The sequence below is a fragment of the Acartia tonsa genome, chromosome 1 (assembly GCF_053477335.1).
Source record: "Acartia tonsa isolate MP-2025a chromosome 1, ASM5347733v1, whole genome shotgun sequence".
NCBI lineage: Eukaryota > Metazoa > Arthropoda > Copepoda > Calanoida > Acartiidae > Acartia > Acartia tonsa.
In genome coordinates this window covers 23,532,572-23,550,873 of record NC_137260.1, presented here as the reverse complement: position 1 = coordinate 23,550,873, position 18,302 = coordinate 23,532,572, and the positions used below count along the sequence as shown (strand labels likewise).

General features: G+C 30.2%; 1 protein-coding gene across 2 annotated transcripts in view; it reads right to left on the bottom strand.

The window, feature by feature from the left end:
* The window catches only part of LOC145315362 (L-selectin-like), a 40,776-nt gene that overhangs the window by 19,409 nt on the left and 3,065 nt on the right, over window positions 1-18,302 (bottom strand). For both annotated transcript variants that reach the window (XM_080155352.1, XM_080155358.1), the window contains exon 2: window positions 9,922-10,016. In XM_080155352.1, coding sequence (XP_080011478.1) covers window positions 9,922-10,015 — 94 coding nt within the window. In that variant the 5' untranslated portion in view covers window position 10,016. The remainder of the gene's footprint in view (window positions 1-9,921; window positions 10,017-18,302) is intronic.

Here is an 18,302-nt window from a genome sequence, read left to right as displayed (position 1 = left end):
AGGGGTGAAGGAAGCGAAAATTGACTTTGAATCACTTAAGGTCGGAAATTCATTATCAAACAGGGGACTTGCACAAATTTTTTTAGCCCTCTAGCTCTAATAGGAACTGAGATAAAAAGGGGGGGCGTTAAGTTTTAAGTCTTAAGTATGTGTTATCTATAATACAAAGTAGCTTGATGTCTGTCCGTCTGTCCATCTGTCCGTCTGTCTGTCCCTTAAGATCTCGGTAACCGCTGAACCGATTGGATTCTACTCTTCAGGGTATATACCTATTGGTCCTGTGGTGGTTTTAAGCTATTTTCTTGGGGGGTGGGACACCCCCAACCCCCCCAAAAACAAAAAAAATTCCCCCCATTTTTTTTTTTTTTTTTTTTTTTTGTAGAAGAATTCTTTTGTAGAAATATTCTTTTGTAGAAGAATTCTTTTGTAGAAGATTTCTTTTGTAGAAAATTTCTTTTGTAGAAGATTTCTTTAATTCTTTTTATTTTTTTTTTCAATTTTTTGTTGTTGTCATCTCTTGGGGCAAAGCCCCTAGAGGCTAGGGGCGAAGCCGCTAGTAACATATATAACATAGGCCGAAGTTAAACTTTAGCTGAGAGTAATAGGACAATGGCAGATTGGTTATCATACCTTTTTACATAAAAATGAAATGGTTTGGCAAGGATAATTAATATTCCATCGTCCTTTACCATTATCCCAAAGTTAATTAAATCTATGAGGCCTTTGAATCTAATTTATTAAGTTATTTGAATTATATTTAAATCTATTTTCACAGTTTTAAAGAATCCTTAGATAAGAATTACCTTTACATAAATTCAATCCACCTACAATGAAAGCCAAAATAGACAGGCAAAATTTCTGCATTCTATTTTGTACTTCAGTTTGAATTTTCATTGGTTTGAAATAAATGCACATTTAAAATAATCTTTGTCTAAGAAAAGATAAATATACCATACGTGATTTTATTTTACTTTTTGGGCTAATTGTTATCGCTGAGAGAAAAGAAAAATAAGTATTAATTTTAAAAGCTATTGATCCATCTCAACCCAAGAATGCTTTATCAAACTAACATCTTTGTACAGGCCATATATATATTTCAATAACTAAGGTTATCATTCTCAATCGTCCTGTAAAGGAAAAAAAACACAAATCAGTAAATAATACATACAAAAAGTCAATTATTGACAAATTTGAATAAGATATATAACATTTCTATTTTTCTTTTGATTTAATGAATTGTAGAGATGCATCGCATTTTTTTAAAAGGTTATGTAATTAAAAATGCTGTTAAAATTAAATTTTCATAATTTATATTAATAAAAACACATACCTATAAACTTTTTTGACATTTTAAACATATTTACACTCCCGCTACATATCAATTTATGGTCTAACAGCAGACCACAGTGGAAACAAATTTTCAAATTTAAACAAACAAATAAGTATTTTTTCTGTTGATTTTTTGGTATCTGTGCATATAAAAGGAAACGGCATTATCCTCTTAGGAATTGTTTATCAATTTTGAAAATTTGGGTACCCTCCCCCTAGATATACCACACTTTTCTGGGATCTTGCTGTGTCAAGTATCAACTGTGAGGAATACCAAAGGATGACTCCATGCAAAATTTGAGCCGGATCCGGCCTAAACTGGCCAGGATTTATATAAAAAACATTTTTTTCCCGGTTTTTATGGGGTATCTGTAAATCAAGCCCCCTCCTGGGTACGCCCCAATATTGATTTTTGCTTGAAGGTCTGATCTGAATTCCTCAACACTGGATATGACCCCTAGAGTTGAGAAAATGGTTAAAATCCGGTCTTTTGACCGGTTTCCGGTCATTTCCGGCCCAAAAAAGAATTAAAAAATAAAAATTTCATCTAAAATTAAAGATAATATGCTTTTAATTCCATTTTTCATTAATAATTTTTCAAAAATCAAAAAGCTTAGGTAATGAAGATAGTTTTAACAACTTAAAATGTGAAAAAAGGTTGAAAATTGACAAACTTATGTTAATTTGAAAAATGTTGGTAAATCCTAAAAATTTGACGGATTTATATATACATTTCAGAATATAGGTTGACTATGGTCTTTAAGACATGCCATATCCAACAAAATTACAATGAGAGGGTCTAAATGTTTTTCTTAACCAAAATTCTACATACCCTGGCGGTTCCAGGGATATGTCAGTAAGGCTTGTCGGCTGGCCAGAAAGCTTTTAACAGGCGGCTGACTAAAGGCCGGATTTGATGGTTATCAACAGTTAAACGTAGCGATTTTCAGTTTTTCTGATTAAATTGTGTTTGAAAGCGTAAAATCCTAAAGGCTGGTATTCTCACACTACATTACTCTCAATACAATGCAAATTAAACTGAATGTTTTTTAAACTGTTTTTAACCTATTTTTGAATGGGGGGTCAAAAATATACTAGGACACCTATAGAATCAGACTGCAGAGCCCAAATTTGAATTAAGTCCCCAATAAACTTTTCTTGAGAGATTTAAAAACAAATTTTTGTGTTGCTGTAGTCATTTTGACCGGAGCAAAAGCTCTTTCTTTTACTTTGGGTAATATTGTGGCTTACAGAACATTTTTATATAATTCACTTTATATTGATACAATAAAAAAAACATTACTCTGTTCATTGGAAATAATTTTTTTTTCAAAACAATTAATTTCACTGAAAAATCTAACATTTACAATAAAACAAATAAGTCTGAAGTCTAACCAATAAGAAGTCTTGTTTTATTTCAATTCTTTACAATTCAAAAAAAGAGTGTTTTCACAAAGTGACTCATTTCCAATGAAGTTAAATAATTTTTATTCAATTAAAATGAAAAGAATGAAAACCATACACATAAAAGTTACATACTTTTAAAAAACTTTTTAAAAATAAGTTTGAATAATCTTACTTTATATCACTTTTGTATATGTGACAAAAATAAATTTGTTGTCATTTAACCCTTTACAGCCATTTTTTATGTTTTTAAAATAAGTGTAAGAACACAAACATGTTAATGTTAATTCATTGATATATTATAAAGAATAAATTTTTTAATTAATTAATTTAGATGAAATCAAAAGGCCTTAGTTTACTCTATACCAGAATACAAGATTTATGAAGCAAAACACTCTAAAAGCTACGAATTTTACCCCAATAAAAAACGTCCTTTTGCTCTGGTCAAAAATGACCAGAGCATCAGTAAAAATTAATTTTTAAATCCCCCAAAAAAGTTTATTGGGGACTTAATTCAAATTTAGGCTCTGCAGTCCGATTCTACTGTTGTCATAGTATATTTTTAATATATGTTTTAAAAATAGGTCAAAAACAGTTTAATGATTTTGACTATAAAAAAGGTGTTTTTATTGTAAAAATGTTATCAGATACTGGCATCCTAAGTTTCTGCCAAAAATAAGCTTATAATTTTTCTGTACAAAGATCATTGATTAATTCTGGATGATATAAATACCCTAAAGTACGCATTTTTCAACACACACACAAACGAAGACACACGAATCGGTTGCACAATTTCTCCAGAAAAAAATATAAGAAAAAAGAATCAATGTTTACCTATCATTTTTGTCCCCTTTAAATTAATTATAACAATTACAATATAATTTTCATACTGACATGAAATAAAATTTTTCTGTTAAAGGTTTTTTTTATAAAAAAATCATATACTTTATACTTTGGTGGGGAATATTGTTAAGGAAGTAAAATCCAAGTTACAAAAAAATACATTGATAACTCGTTTCCACATTTCATTTAACGAAAGCTTTTTAATTCAACCTTCCTAAGAATCCTTTTGTGATGCTAGGGTGTTTGGAGTTCTTAGGGAACCATACTAATTAGATAAAATTACATGTCCAGGTTTTAAGCTATAACAGACATATACAATTAAATATGTAAATATCTTTAAGTTATTTATAATCTATGGAATGGCACGGTTTTTTTGAGCCCATTTCATATTCAACCTATATTTGCCCTTTAAACTGTTTTTAACCTATTTTTAAAACATATATAAAAGTATACTATGACAACAGTAGAATCGGACTGCAGAGCCTTAATTTGAATTAAGTCCCCAATAAACTTTTTTTGGGGGATTTAAAAATTAATTTTTACTGAAGCTCTGGTCATTTTTGACCAGAGCAAAAGGTCTTTTTATTATTGGGGTAAAATTCGTAGCTTTTAGAGTGTTTTGCTTCATAAATCTTGTATTCTGGTATAGAGTAAAATAAGGCCTTTTGATTTTATCTAAATCAATTAATTAAAAAAATAATTCTTTATAATATATCAATGAATTAACATTAACATGTTTGTGTTCTATCACTTATATTAAAAACATAAAAAATGGCTGTAAAGGGTTAAATGACAACAAATATTTCTGCAATACAACAAATTTATTTTTGTCACATATACAAATGTGATATAAAATAAGATTATTCAAACTTATTTTTTAAAATAATTTTAAAAAGTATGTAACTTTTATGTGTATGGTTTTCATTCTTTTCATTTTAATTAAAAAAAAATATTTGAATACATTAGAAATGAGTCCCTTTGTGAAAACACTCTTTTTTTGAATTGTAAAGAATTGAAATAAAACAAGACTTCTTATTGGTTAGACTTCAGAATTATTTGTTTTATTGTAAAAGTTAGATTTTTCAGTGAAATTAATTGTTTTGGAAAAAAAATTATTTCCAATGAACAGAGTAATGTTTTTTGTATTGTATTAACATAAAGTGAATTATATAAAAATGTTCTGTAAGCCACAATATTACCCGAAGTAAAAATGACTACAGCAACACTAAAAATTAATTTTTAAATCCCCCCAAAAAAGTTTATTGGGGACTTAATTCAAATTTGGGCTCTGCAGTCTGATTCTATAGGTGTCCTAGTATATTTTTGACCTCCCATTCAAAACTAGGTTAAAAACAGTTTAATGTTTAAGATTAAAAGGAAAACAATTAAAACACAAAGACAAGTTAACCAAATTCAATTCAAATCACAACTGCTGCATTGATTTCACATTAATAAGATTTTATTTTTGTTACAAAAGTATCTAAAACTATACTGAGCACATTTTACAGAAACACATCTTATCTTCCTGTATTCAAAATAGAATTGCCTTGTAAATACGTTGAATTTGGTGTTTTCACCTCAAATCTTAAAAATGAAAGAAGTGCCAAGGAGCTGCTATTATTTCGAACTCAATGGATTCTAAATGTCTCTTGGTCATATTTGAACGCTGCATTGTCTGTTTTGATAGAAAAATTTTTTTTCCTTCAAATGAGTAAGGCAGGATATGAACGATCATCCCCCTCTCTCTTATTCAATATCTACGTTTGATCCATTTCAAGGTTTTTGATTTACAGTGAATTGTTGTAGAACAGAGCAATATTTATAACTTTTCTTAACCCCCTTCCCTCCCCCAATTAGGACAGAGAAACCAGTACAGTACAAACTATCCAAAAATGATCCATTTGCATTAAGTAGGGTGAGGGGGGCATAGACCAGTAAGGGGTTAATCCAGTAATTATCGACCTACCTTCATAAAATGACCTTTATCTCCATGTTCCTTTCGGAGAAGCAAATTTGTTTGTTTTTAAATTAATGAAAATTTTGTGAGTTTAATTTTATAGGAAGCCTGCAAGAAATACCACGCTTTAACTGCTGAAAGACTGCCACAAGTATACCCAATACCCCAAATTTTAAGCCTTCAGCTTCTATAACAAAAAAGTTCTAGGTATTTTAAAATGACATTTTATGTACTATGAAAATTTTGAAAGAATTTCAGTGCTAATTTAGATATTTTGAAATTGAACTATGTGGCCTAGAAACAAAATTATAAGCTTATTTTTGTCATAAATTTAGATTGCCAGTAACTAATTATATCTTTACAATAAAATACCCATTTTTATAGTCAAAATCATTAAAAAAAAAATAAGTTTAACTTGGGTTGTACCGAGTGTACTGTAGCCAATCAGAAGGCTGAATCAGCTAAGCAACCAATCACAGCTGAGCTTGTAGTAGTTTACCCCTTTGTTTCCGCTAAGATTTTTGTTTACAAATGCAATTTAAATTGAATTTTTTGACTATGAAATTTGGTGTTTTTATTTTAAAAATGTAATCAGTTACCGGCAATCTAAGTTTCTGACAAAGATAAAGTTATAATTTTATGTCTAGGCGACATAATTTAATATTGTTTTTTTCTTTTATGAGCATTGGAAATCTTTCAAAATTTTCATTGTACATAATATGCTATTTTGAAACGCCTAGAACTTTTTTGTTATTGAAGCTGAAGACTTTAAATTTGGGGTATTGGGTCTACTTAATTGTGGCAGTCTTTTAGCAAATAAAGCGTGGTATTTCTTGCAGGCCTCATTTAAGGGTAGTTTTAGGGTCTCAACGTTTGACAAAAAAATTTTTTTTAATCCATAAAAATCTTTTAACTAAGAATTCTCCGTACTTTTCAAATCGGTTGAGAGTTTTAAAAAAGAGTTAATATTTTTTTCAAAAATAACCAGAGTTTGTGGTGGGGCATTTTCATTTTTGAAAAAAAAATTTGAATTTGATTTTTAAGGTTAATTTTTAGGTTTTCCAAAATTCAATATGGGCTTTTTAAGAATCAGGCCTAAAAGTGGGTAGGACAGTGTTTTTTTATGAAAAAATTTAAATTTTATTTTTAGATAAAATGTATTTAAAAAAATTTTTTTTGTCATAGAAGGAATAGTCTAATCCTTATGAAAATTTTTGTGGATAATCCCTCTAACCAAACCGAAATACATTTGATTGGCCATTTGGCTGTTTTTCATTGATTTCTTTTAGGTTGAAAAAAAATGTTATTGGTTTAGCCCCCCTGTGGAGTATTTATCTGTTGACTTTGAGTCCAATTATATCAAACTTCTAAAAGTCCTAGGATAACCTGATAGTCTTTTCCATAAGCTTTCTAATGATCTTGGTTTTATTAGAAAATATTAATATTTTCCCTATTTATTTTCTTCAAAAAACTGAAAAAATTACTGGTTTGGTTAGAGGGATTATCCCAGATTTAAGATTTTTTGGATAGGCCTCCAGGTTCTGGAGCTCCAGGCCTCCAGGTGGTCTCTCTACAAGTAAAAATGAAAAAAAATTTTTTTTTTAAGAGTTAGATGTCAGCTTATGACAAAATATGTGAATAACAATAAAAAAGAAGCATATTTTGTTTTATAAGTTAACCTCTAACTCTTCAAAAAAAGTCTTATTTTTAAATCTGGGGGAAATTCATCATATAAAAATGATTTTATCCCTAATAACCTATCCTCTCAGTCCAAAGATAAAGCCTATACACCAGGTTTATGCAAATGTGTCAGAACTCCCCCCCCCCCCCCCATAATCCCTTCTTTCCTGTAAGCAGTTTATGTCGAAAGCTGAAGATTTGGCCGATATAATCCAAATAAGCAAAAATTTTCATCAATTGCTTATAAGAAATTTAACATAAAATCTAATAACCTATTCTCTCAGTCCAAAGATAAAGCCTATACACCAGGATTACGCAAATGTGTCAGAACTCCCCCCCCCCCCTCCCTTATTACTCCTCCTTCTTTTTCTTCAATTCAACTGATACAAGCAACTTTTACTATAAATGTCTAAGGATTTATTTACTCCATCCACTTTTAACTCACAAATCAGACCAAATTGTTCAGTAATTGATCAGTAATTTACCACAAAAATGCACAATTAGATAAGCAAATAACCTCTTAGTGCTTAATTACACGGTGAGAGATTACTAGGGAAATATTAAGATTAAAAAAATGAACAAAAAAATTAAAAATATATACAATTGAATTAATTAATAAACAACTTTCTTAAAATAATTTTGAATACTCATTTGATATGATTTTTAAAGTACTTTTTTAAAATAAACAAAATATCTTTTATATACGCTCTTTGTATGTTTCATTTATTTAATTAAGAATATACAACAATGTTTAAATTATATATAAAATCTATGCTTTTTTTCACAATTGACATAATTTTTAAATAGTATAGTACATTTCTATTATGTCGATGTTAAAAAAGTAATTGAAGATTACAGAAACATAGATATTAAAAATGTAAACCATGATTCCAGTTTCGCCCCTATTGAAAGTGGAATCTTACATTTCAAATATCGTATCGGCGTTGAAGATATCTTCACCAAGAGAGGCAAAATTGGAATCTTACATTTCAAAAATCGTATAGGCGTTGAAGATATCTTCACCAAGAGAGGGGAAAGTGGAAGGGTAGATTACAGTTTTACAGGGTCAAAACCATAATCATAGATTATGTTTCTGCTTTTATAAAAATGGATTCAACTCCCTAACTGGTAAATGGTTAAATATCAGAGATATTGGAAAAGGTAAAAGTGTTCTTTAAATAATATCAATAGTGGCTCCGTTCAGAGCATCTAGGGGAATTGAATTCATAGAGGAACTATCCAAAGATTTTAATACAAAAAAAGCCTAAAACCATCCCCAGTACTAGGAGCAATTTAGTTAAGACAGAGGAGGGGGGGTCAACCTTTCACTTTCAATTTTAGGTTTCATAAAAGAATTTGGAACAAATTATTTGAAAATTTTTTGTTAATATCTTTTTCCTTTTATTTTTGTTATTTTGAAAAATACGCAATTTATAAATATAAATAAAAACATGTAATTAGCTTCCAAATTTGCTTCTTACATCTTCCAAGGCTATGAATTAAGGTTTAGTTTTTAATGCTACTGTGATGATAATATATTTTTGCATAAATTATATTTTTACAAAAATATCTTGTGATAGTTCTCAAATATTAGGATATTTTTACTTTTTTGTTCTGTTATCATATCAACAAAACAAACCTTTGATTGAATGACGTTAATCTATAAGTCCCAACTGTGTATTTCAATATGTTGCGTATGTTTTGAACATGGTATTTAGTAGTGCAAGATTATCTTGTAGGGTTTGGGCTTTCTATGTGAAAAAATTGTAAAACTTTTTTTACTTAACAACATAAACGTGAATGTTGCTAAATATTAGACCGTATTATTTGGCCAAAAACTAATTCTATATCATTACCAATTTTACGCCATTATGATCAAACCACGTAAACACACACACACTCACACACACACACACACACAATTACACACATATTTACCCACAAAATTTTACTATAATTAGGGTTTATTGTGTTCCAAACATTATTATGACAAAAATGGTATCTTAGGAGTATGACAAAAATATGAATATTAAAGCAGCAAAAAATTCATCTGTGATGGCATAAAAATACGTCTAAATCCATCTCTTTTTTAGGGGGTTCCTTTCCCAATTCTCCTTACACATGACACTTACCGTATCTACTTTAAAGCAGATTGTATAGGTCTTGCACAGTTCTCGGTAACATTTGGCTGGTATACATTAATTCCAAAAAATATTAACGGCAAATGGCTGAACGTTATATTACGATCACACATCATTGTAAACGAAAACAAAATAATCTGTAATAGCGACTACTCAATAATGCTTGGTTATTTCACAGCGCACGTAAATGCACGAAAAAGACTTATTTTACAAGAATTTCTTTAGTCAAGTTCTTCATATGCATCTTTGGATCTTGGATTTTCTAGATTACTAAGGGCACAAGATGTACATTAAGCCGTTTGGCAGTTAGCATCTTTTAAAGGTTATCCTTTTTTTACAGAAATAATCGATCTCAGGAACTTTTTCCCGTATGTACTGAATTTAAATGGTATGATAAGTAAAAGTACTCTAAGTTATAATTGATATTCTGCATTTCAATTTTAAATTTGGGTTTATTTTCCTTTTCTATAAACTCCAATAATTATAATAACATTTTTAAAAAATCTACTCTATATGTGCTGCTCTTTAATTAGTTGGTTGGTTAGTCTAAACATAACATAAACTTACTTTCTTCGCAAGCTCTGGCCTCTGGGAGGCGGAAAATTTGTGCCTGTGCCTGATTTGCCAGCACTGGAAGCAGAATTAATCCAACAAACATCATCCTAAATATAAAAAATCGGATTTAATTAAATAATTTTATTCAGTTCTAGAAAATTAATTATTCTGCTAATACTAGTTATAGTTATAATAATAATTATGTTGGAATATGTATTCCAAATATTCTGGCATGGATTGATTTTGATCACTTGCAAAAACTGCATTTGCTCTCTTTCTTTCGGGGAAGAAGATAAAAATTACAATTTTTGCGATGTGATCAGTATATAATTTGGAAACCTATTACTGTCAGTGTATGTGCATTATAACGAAAATGTGATACATAATTTTGGCGTGTTTTGAGCAAAAATGTATGAATTACTGTATAAAAAAAGCATTATGTACTCGATAAATTATCGTTTTCAATATCATAAAATTATCGAACATTTCCGTCAGTCAACAATTATCAAAAAACAACGTTTTGACTAGTGGATATGCTTTTACAATATCTCTATTTATATTACTATTTACTAAACTAGCGGCTTCGCCCCTAGCATCTAGGGGCTTTGCCCCAAGAGGTAATAAAAAAAATTACCTCTGGAGATACCCCCACAAATTTTAATTTAAAAAAAATTAAGGGGGGATTTTTTTTATTTTTGGGGGGTTGGGGGTGTCCCACCCTCCAAGAAAATAGCCTAAAACCACCACAGGACTAGTAGGTATATTTCCTGAAGAGTAGAATCCGATCGGTTCAGTGGTTACCGAGATCTGAAGGGACGGACAGACGGACAGACATCATTTTACTTTGTATTATAGATTGATCTACATTTTCATTATATGCTTTGCATTTATCTTTTTTTCTCCAAATAATTAGATTCAGATAAATGTTGTACTGCACAAGTTTATAAAACTGTCTTGGTGGTCATAAATTTGCACAAAGGACCGCGAAAACACACACGAGCCTTGTTTGAGCACAAGCAAATAATAATTACCATGCTAATTTATGTACATTCTTTTACATGATAATAAACTAACAAGGCTGGCAACATCCAGAAGAAGCGAGACTTATCCTATTATTTGAGTAATAAGCTTTTTTGTCTGTTGCAAAGGATCTCGCTAACAACTGAAACGGTAAGGTTCTCCTTTACAGTAAAGCTTCTTATAGGTCCTGAGTTTGGGTTATTTATTTTTGTAAATAAGTCTCGTATAGTTTTAGATTATTTTTTCAGTCCTTCCATATCCCTTTGAATATATATCCTCTAGATGGTAGGGGCGCAGTCGCTAGTTATTATGAAAGTAAGAAAAACTGAGAGGTAAAATATCATTCATTTGTCTTGAACAGCAGTCGAGAAAATCACGCTGACGGACGGACAGATCTACTGGAAGAACTATTACAAAATCTCTGTAAAATCTTAGACTATAATTCATTTTAAGATTTGATTTTTCGTAGGGTTTCTCAGAAACGGTTTGATTACGATGAAAAAAAATATATTCATTGATAGAATATAATTGATAAATATTAAAATAATTTTTGTTTCAACTTTATAAAAGTCTTAACTACAAATTTTGAATACTTGATTTTGACTCATTCCTTTATTACCTACTAGCGGCTACGCCCCTAGAGGCCTCTAGGGGCACTTGAGGAGGAGAGAGTCGAATTTAATAATTCAACTTCTTATTTTAGATTTTAAAAGAAAAAGTTAAAAAAAAATTTGGGGGGGGAGAAAAAAAAATTTTTAGGGGAGTGCCCCCCCCCCCTTATTTTAAATTTTAGTTTAAAAAATTTTAAAAAATAATTTTAGGGGGGGGAATTTTTCATTTTTTTGGGGGGTTGGGGGTGTCCCACCCCCCAAGAAAATAGTTATAAACCTTCCCAGGACCTATGAGAAGCTACCCTGTTAAGGAGAACCCGATCGGTTCAGCGGTTAGCGAGATCCTTCGGTACAAACAAACACACAAACACACATCCTGTTACTTTATTATAAGGATAAATGTACTTAAAGTTTGAATAAACCTTTTTCTTTTCATCTATCTTTTATGTCGATCTTTGAAAGTGAAAGAAAAAATATATAATGGGGAGTGTCCCTAGCAAGAATTTAGGCCTGTAAAAGTGGCAGATCTTATGTTCAACAGCTTTTTGTCCAATTTTTCAAAGACAAAACCTAAATGTTTAATATTTATGCAGCGTCAAGAAATCTAACATTTTGCGGATTTTAAAAATATTTCAAGATATTATATCACATCAAAATAACATCTTGATGAGGCTCTGATGCTCTTGTAATTCTATGATAATATACAATTCTGAACCCCATCTTTTTTAACAAAGATATGGGTGGGGCTATAGTTATTTTACTATAGGCATATATTATAATACGTGAACGTATCGCATACACAGTTGAAAAAAAATGGAAAGCTGAAAAAAGACAGTAAGAAAAAGGAATTTTAGATCAGCTAATGTTTGAAAATTTTTAAGGTTCATTTATAGATTAAAATTTAAATTTATAAAATAAAAGTAGGCTGAATAGAATAGACTTATTCAAAAATATTATCTATGGAATTCGATTTGAACATATAGCATTGTGTGAGTATGTTTATAAAGAGATAACTTTAGTGTAAAATAAGAAGAAGATTTTTAAAAGGAGAACAGAGAATGAGCATTATAAAAGCTTTTTTACACTGTGCGACAGATTTTTAAAAAAAATTGAATAAATGAGTGATGATACAATATATACATACATTTGTGTTTTTTTTTTCTTTTTTTGGAAGGGATAGAATAGAATGGATAGAAAAAATAAGATAATCCATATATTGCTTATCTTTAAGTTCAATAAATTGTAAATAAACCGCATAAAAAAAATATATATGTTAGAAATATCTGGTTTTAAAGTTAAACTAATCTTATATATCAAACAAGATTGCATTGTAAAATTATCCGACAGAAAATTGTATAAATCAAATTATAAAATAAATACTTTTCAGAAATATAAATCTTAAAAGAACCTATGGACAGTGGAAACCCATCCATAATATCAGCCATGAAAATCACTGTGATTGCATTGAAAGGCAGAGTTTTCGAAACATAAAGTAGCTTTGCTACGAAGAATAATAATATAATCAATGATGGATACCCATTTGTCCGAGAATGTTCCCAAGTATTAAAGTACAAGGGCAAAAAAAAATATTTTTTTTTTGTTTAAGAAAATGAATCTTTTTATAATAATTGGTAAAACTCTAGAAAAATTAAAAATGTGTGCTGTACAAAATCAGGGCCTAAATTTGCCTGTCATAACGAAATTGAATATATTTAATATTGATATTAGCTTCTCTTTTAATTTAAATTATTTCCATTTGAATGTCCCTACAACCCTGGATAACTCTTTGTGTGTGGTTCATCTTGAAAAATTAATCTTTGTACCGTTCACACTCAACAAATAATTGATTGGCTGGAGATATCAGGCGAGCAAAATTTTTATTTTCTATCATTTATTGTTGAAGCTTTTCTATTTAAAGGTTTATGTGTTCGTTTGCACAAAGGTCCCTGTAAGAACATGGTATTGTCCTAAAAGATTGTCAACTTTCTTAGGCAAGATCAAGAAGCCTAGCTTCTCAATAATCTGGCCTTAAAGGTTTTGATTGAGTTTGTGCAAATGCAGTATTTGTCAGGGAGGAAGGTGACATTGGGCTGTTTATTACACTAATCCCCAAAGTTTTATAACAACGTTTCAACAAATAATTGTAATCTACAGAAGGGATAAATTTATGTATCATATTGGGCATGTATATCAATTGGTCGGCTATTGTCTTATCCCTTTATATTCCTGGTTATTTCTTCTGTGCTTTTATGGATGTTATCATCCTTGTTATTACTTTTAGATGTATTTTGCTCTGAGCGATATTGATCATTTTAACATTCAAAGTTTTTCATTCGTGTAGATTATTTAAAAATTAACAATTTTTAGTCTTAATGCCATAGAATGTGATATTAATAATAATATGTACATTATATGCAAGAATAGTTATTTCTTTCATCGTATTATAAACGGCTTTCCGGCTTTCGGCACCTCGGGGCTAAAAAACTGGTTTTAATCTTATGATTGTACATTTTTATATTCGTAGAAAGCTGGATATAATACGATGCTAGACATAGTTTTTTTGTATGGATGAGAACCGATTCCTATCCACCGGATTCGAATGAATACGAGAAAAAAATATTAGTTTAAAAAACGTACTGTCAAGTATGTATAAAAACAATAAAGAAGCTTCACTACAAGACAAAGCATATTATAATCAACAACGAATTGCAATTTTCAAAAATGTATTTCTAATTTTTGTGCATTATTAATAATTCTTCATTATTGACAAATTATTGGTTAATTGATTTATCTAAATCAGAAATAGTGACTTTAACTAGAAAAAGTTGTATTTACTACTTTTCAAATGTACTCCCCCTCCCCCACATAAATAGCCTAAACCTTACACAAGACTAATCAAAGCATTTCAGTATTTGGCAAACTGAAAGTTGTAGTAGTTTACGTGATCTTAATGGATATACATACATTTTAAAGTAATATACTTCAAAATATATTTTCCTATCCGTGAAAATATTGATTAATGTAAGATGCAGCGCATCTATTGATAAAATCAATCAATTTAATATTTTGGAATCATAACAAGAAACTTTTTTTAATTAAAAAACAGTTGCTTGCTTTATACCAATAACAACGACTGCATGCATATGTTTAAATATAAAACACTTAATCAAAGTACCAAGAAAAGCCGAAAAACGGATGAATAAAGCAAGTTATAGAATAGATGGCCAAATCACAGTGTTTAGAAGTCAATTTCACACAGCAGCCAAAAAATTATTCAATCTTTTAGAAATCTCTTTCTACGCAGTATTATGTGCTATGGACGGACAGACAGACAAAGGGAGGGGAACTCATTGGTCATAAAATAAAATTTGTCGTTTATCTTCAATAGCAGCCAAGGATATAACGGGCAAAAATAAACTATTTCTAGACTTACTGTGCATCCTAAGATAATAAGCAACGGTCAAACAAAATAAAATGATACTTAAAATCAAACAAACATCAGAACAAAAGTAGTTAAATTGTAATTTAAGCAATTTTGGGTAATCTGAAAATCATTTATATTTTTGTAATTTACCTAATATGTAATAAAATGGTGGTTTCCTTTATATCGCATATGTACCTCCAACAAACTTATTGAAGAAGTGTAAAAATTCAAATTTAGGGGGGGGGGGGTAGTTATTCATGTGTTAGTGTTTGACTCTGGGGTTAGGTTAGGTTATATTGGGTACAGGGTAGCCCCGCAGTGAAAGGGCGCCGCAAGTAAAGGCGCCGCTGAGTAATGGCAACCAATGGGCTCGATACGGACATTGAGGGAAAGCACCCCCCACCCACCCATCAAATTACCAGATTTCCATGGCCGCTGTTTTCAAGGCATATGAGATGCGCTCTATTTCGACAATTACCAGCCGCTGTAAACAAAATAGAGTTTTAGAAATAAATAACTAACTTTAAGGCTGCAGTCGCCGGTCTTTTCAATTTTTTTTCTAGGAATTTTTTCAATATAAAATAAATGTAATTATTTTTTAATGTTGATTGATATAGAGAGATGGACAATATCGAAATAATTTAAATCAGATTGATGCGTTTTTAATGGCACGCCTTGGTTTTAAGGTATATGAATCATAATTTTAAAAGAAAAGATTTTCTAGTGTGGCTTCGAAACCGATAAATATCCGCTGGATTAGAAACGGTTCTCAGACTTACTGAAAAATAAAGAATAGCATCGTATTACAGACAATTTTCTCCGAACAGTAAAATAAAACTGTTTTAAATCTTATAATTCTTAGTTTAATATAAGCGGAAAACTGTCTATAATACAATGCGATAAATAACTATTCTGTAATTGATAAAATTAGGCAAATTAAATTCTTCCCCCATCAATTGCAAACTTTATTTGAAGATTATTGTTAAGCTTAGGGACGTCTAAGGGGGGGGGGTGTAAAGGGGTGATTACCCCTTCCCTCAAATAAAAAAAAGTTTGGACATCCTTGCCTATATGATATATAGATTACCCCCCTCAAATTAATTTGGGGGTCAGCAACCCCAAAATTTTAATTTTTAACTTTTTAACCATTCCCCCCCCCCCAAATAAAAAAAGCTTGGACGTCCTTGGTTAAGTTATTACACAGTGGGATCTTTTGCCAAAAAACGGGACATTAAGGGTAGACAAAAGTAAACATCAATAAAAAAGCTTGTATTTGACGAAATGATGTAATTTCTTTTGCTTTAACTCAAAAATAACATAAATTTTGCTCCTGTTAACTTCTAATGTGCATTTGGTAAGTACGTCTGGCGGTTTTGGAGGAGCGAAGCTACCCTATTTTTAAAAAATCTATAAACCTTCATAACTTTAGTTAGGATAGGAATATTTTAACAAAATAAACGTCTATGTAAATATTTCTTCAATGCAAACAATGTTTGTGAACATGAATATAGCGTCAGGTGCACCCAGTTCGATTCCCGGCATTTTTAGGTATGTCCAGTATAAGTAAAATAGGACACTAATAAGGCATGTTTTCTAATGTTTTTTTACAGATATAAACAACAATAACATAATTTTCAAAACACTTTTGATTTTGTGTTAATACCTTTATTCTAAGTCTAGCTATCTTCATTTAAAGTTTGTATAAGAATATAAACATAATTGCTTATGTTATATTCTCTCTCAAACGTAAATTTCTCTCTCTCTCTGATGCATATATAATGTTTTTGCAATAATAAATTAATCCCCGAATTTGAATTTCTGCTGGGCCAAAACCAGTTAGAACTACAAATTTTTTATAACACATGAAATTTAGCAAATTTAATTGCTAAAATAAAAGTATTTATAAGTCATCTTTATTTAACGACTCCTTTATCCCTTAAATGTCCATTAAAACCGCGAGAACGGCAAAAATCGTTAAAAATCACGCCAACGGCGGCAAATAACGGCGAAACGGTTGGCCGGAGGCAAATAATGCAGAAGTAAAGAAAGATCCGCCTCAAAAAGTTTGAAAACATTGCAGAGATGACTTTGGGCTCTAAAATGACTCCTTCCCCCTCTAACGGGGGAAAATTTGAAATTAACAAGAATGAAATTGTTCAAACCATGCAATGTAAAATGCTCAATTACTCAAAAACGGACAAGAGGCCCCAGGTTGTGAAAACTGTTTTATACACAATACATGTTGTATATTGATATTATTATTGCAAAACCCGGGGCCTCCTGTCCGTTTTTGTGTAAAATGGAGAAAACTGATTTTTTGGGGTTAAAAATCTTAATATTTTTGGTGAAATTTTCTCACAAAATGTCAATTTACACCATCAAAAAAATATTTTTTTAAAATTTTTCTTTAATTAGACATTGGTACAGGTATCTGAAAAGTACCTCAATCAAAAAATTTTTTCATAAGATGAACATAAATGTATTTTTTGATGCTTTGAAAAAATTGTGTAAAAAAATCTGGAAAATCATCAAAACTGAAAAGAAATTTTTCACTACCTTTTTTAAAAATGGCATAAATCCGCCAAAAATGAATATTTTTAAAAAATTTCTTTTCTAGCTGTCTACTTACAGCCATTATTAATTTCTAGGATAGATAAAAGTCGATTTTAAATTTTTTGGATGTCCCGATTTTTTTCAAAAGATCCCACTGTGTATTATGGTATTAAAGTTTTTCATAGAAAACAAGTATGACAACATCCCTAAGTAGCGAAGCTAACTAAATATCATAGAATTATCATAGTGAATTATAGAGCAAATGTTTAATGATCACAAAAAAGCAATAGAAAGGACATAAAAATAGAAGTTATAAAAATATAAATTAAGAAGCCTTAATATAAATATTTATGTCTTTTGTTGCATGACCGACGGATTGACAGACAAAGTAAGATGGAAAGTGTTATCTTCACACATAAATCATGGCTCTATCTTAAATAGTTGCCATGAAAATACGTAAGGATGGACAGGCAGACAAAGATAAATATAAAGTCGCTTCGCTACTAAACATGAAATGATAATAAATGGAATATAAATGTAGGTTAGAAAACCAGAGATATCAACGTAAGAATAGAAAGACAGAGATTATTCATGTATTTATTTTTGACTCGCAAAATTAAAGTAAAAATTATCAAAAAGAAAAAAAGGTGGGAGAAGGGGGGGGGATTACCATTCCACCCCTATTGTTAAAACCTGTGCACGCCTATGCACAGGGAGGGAGGGGACATTGGATTGTTTATTACACTAGTCCCCAAAGTTTTATTAAACGCTTTTTATTTGTTGGC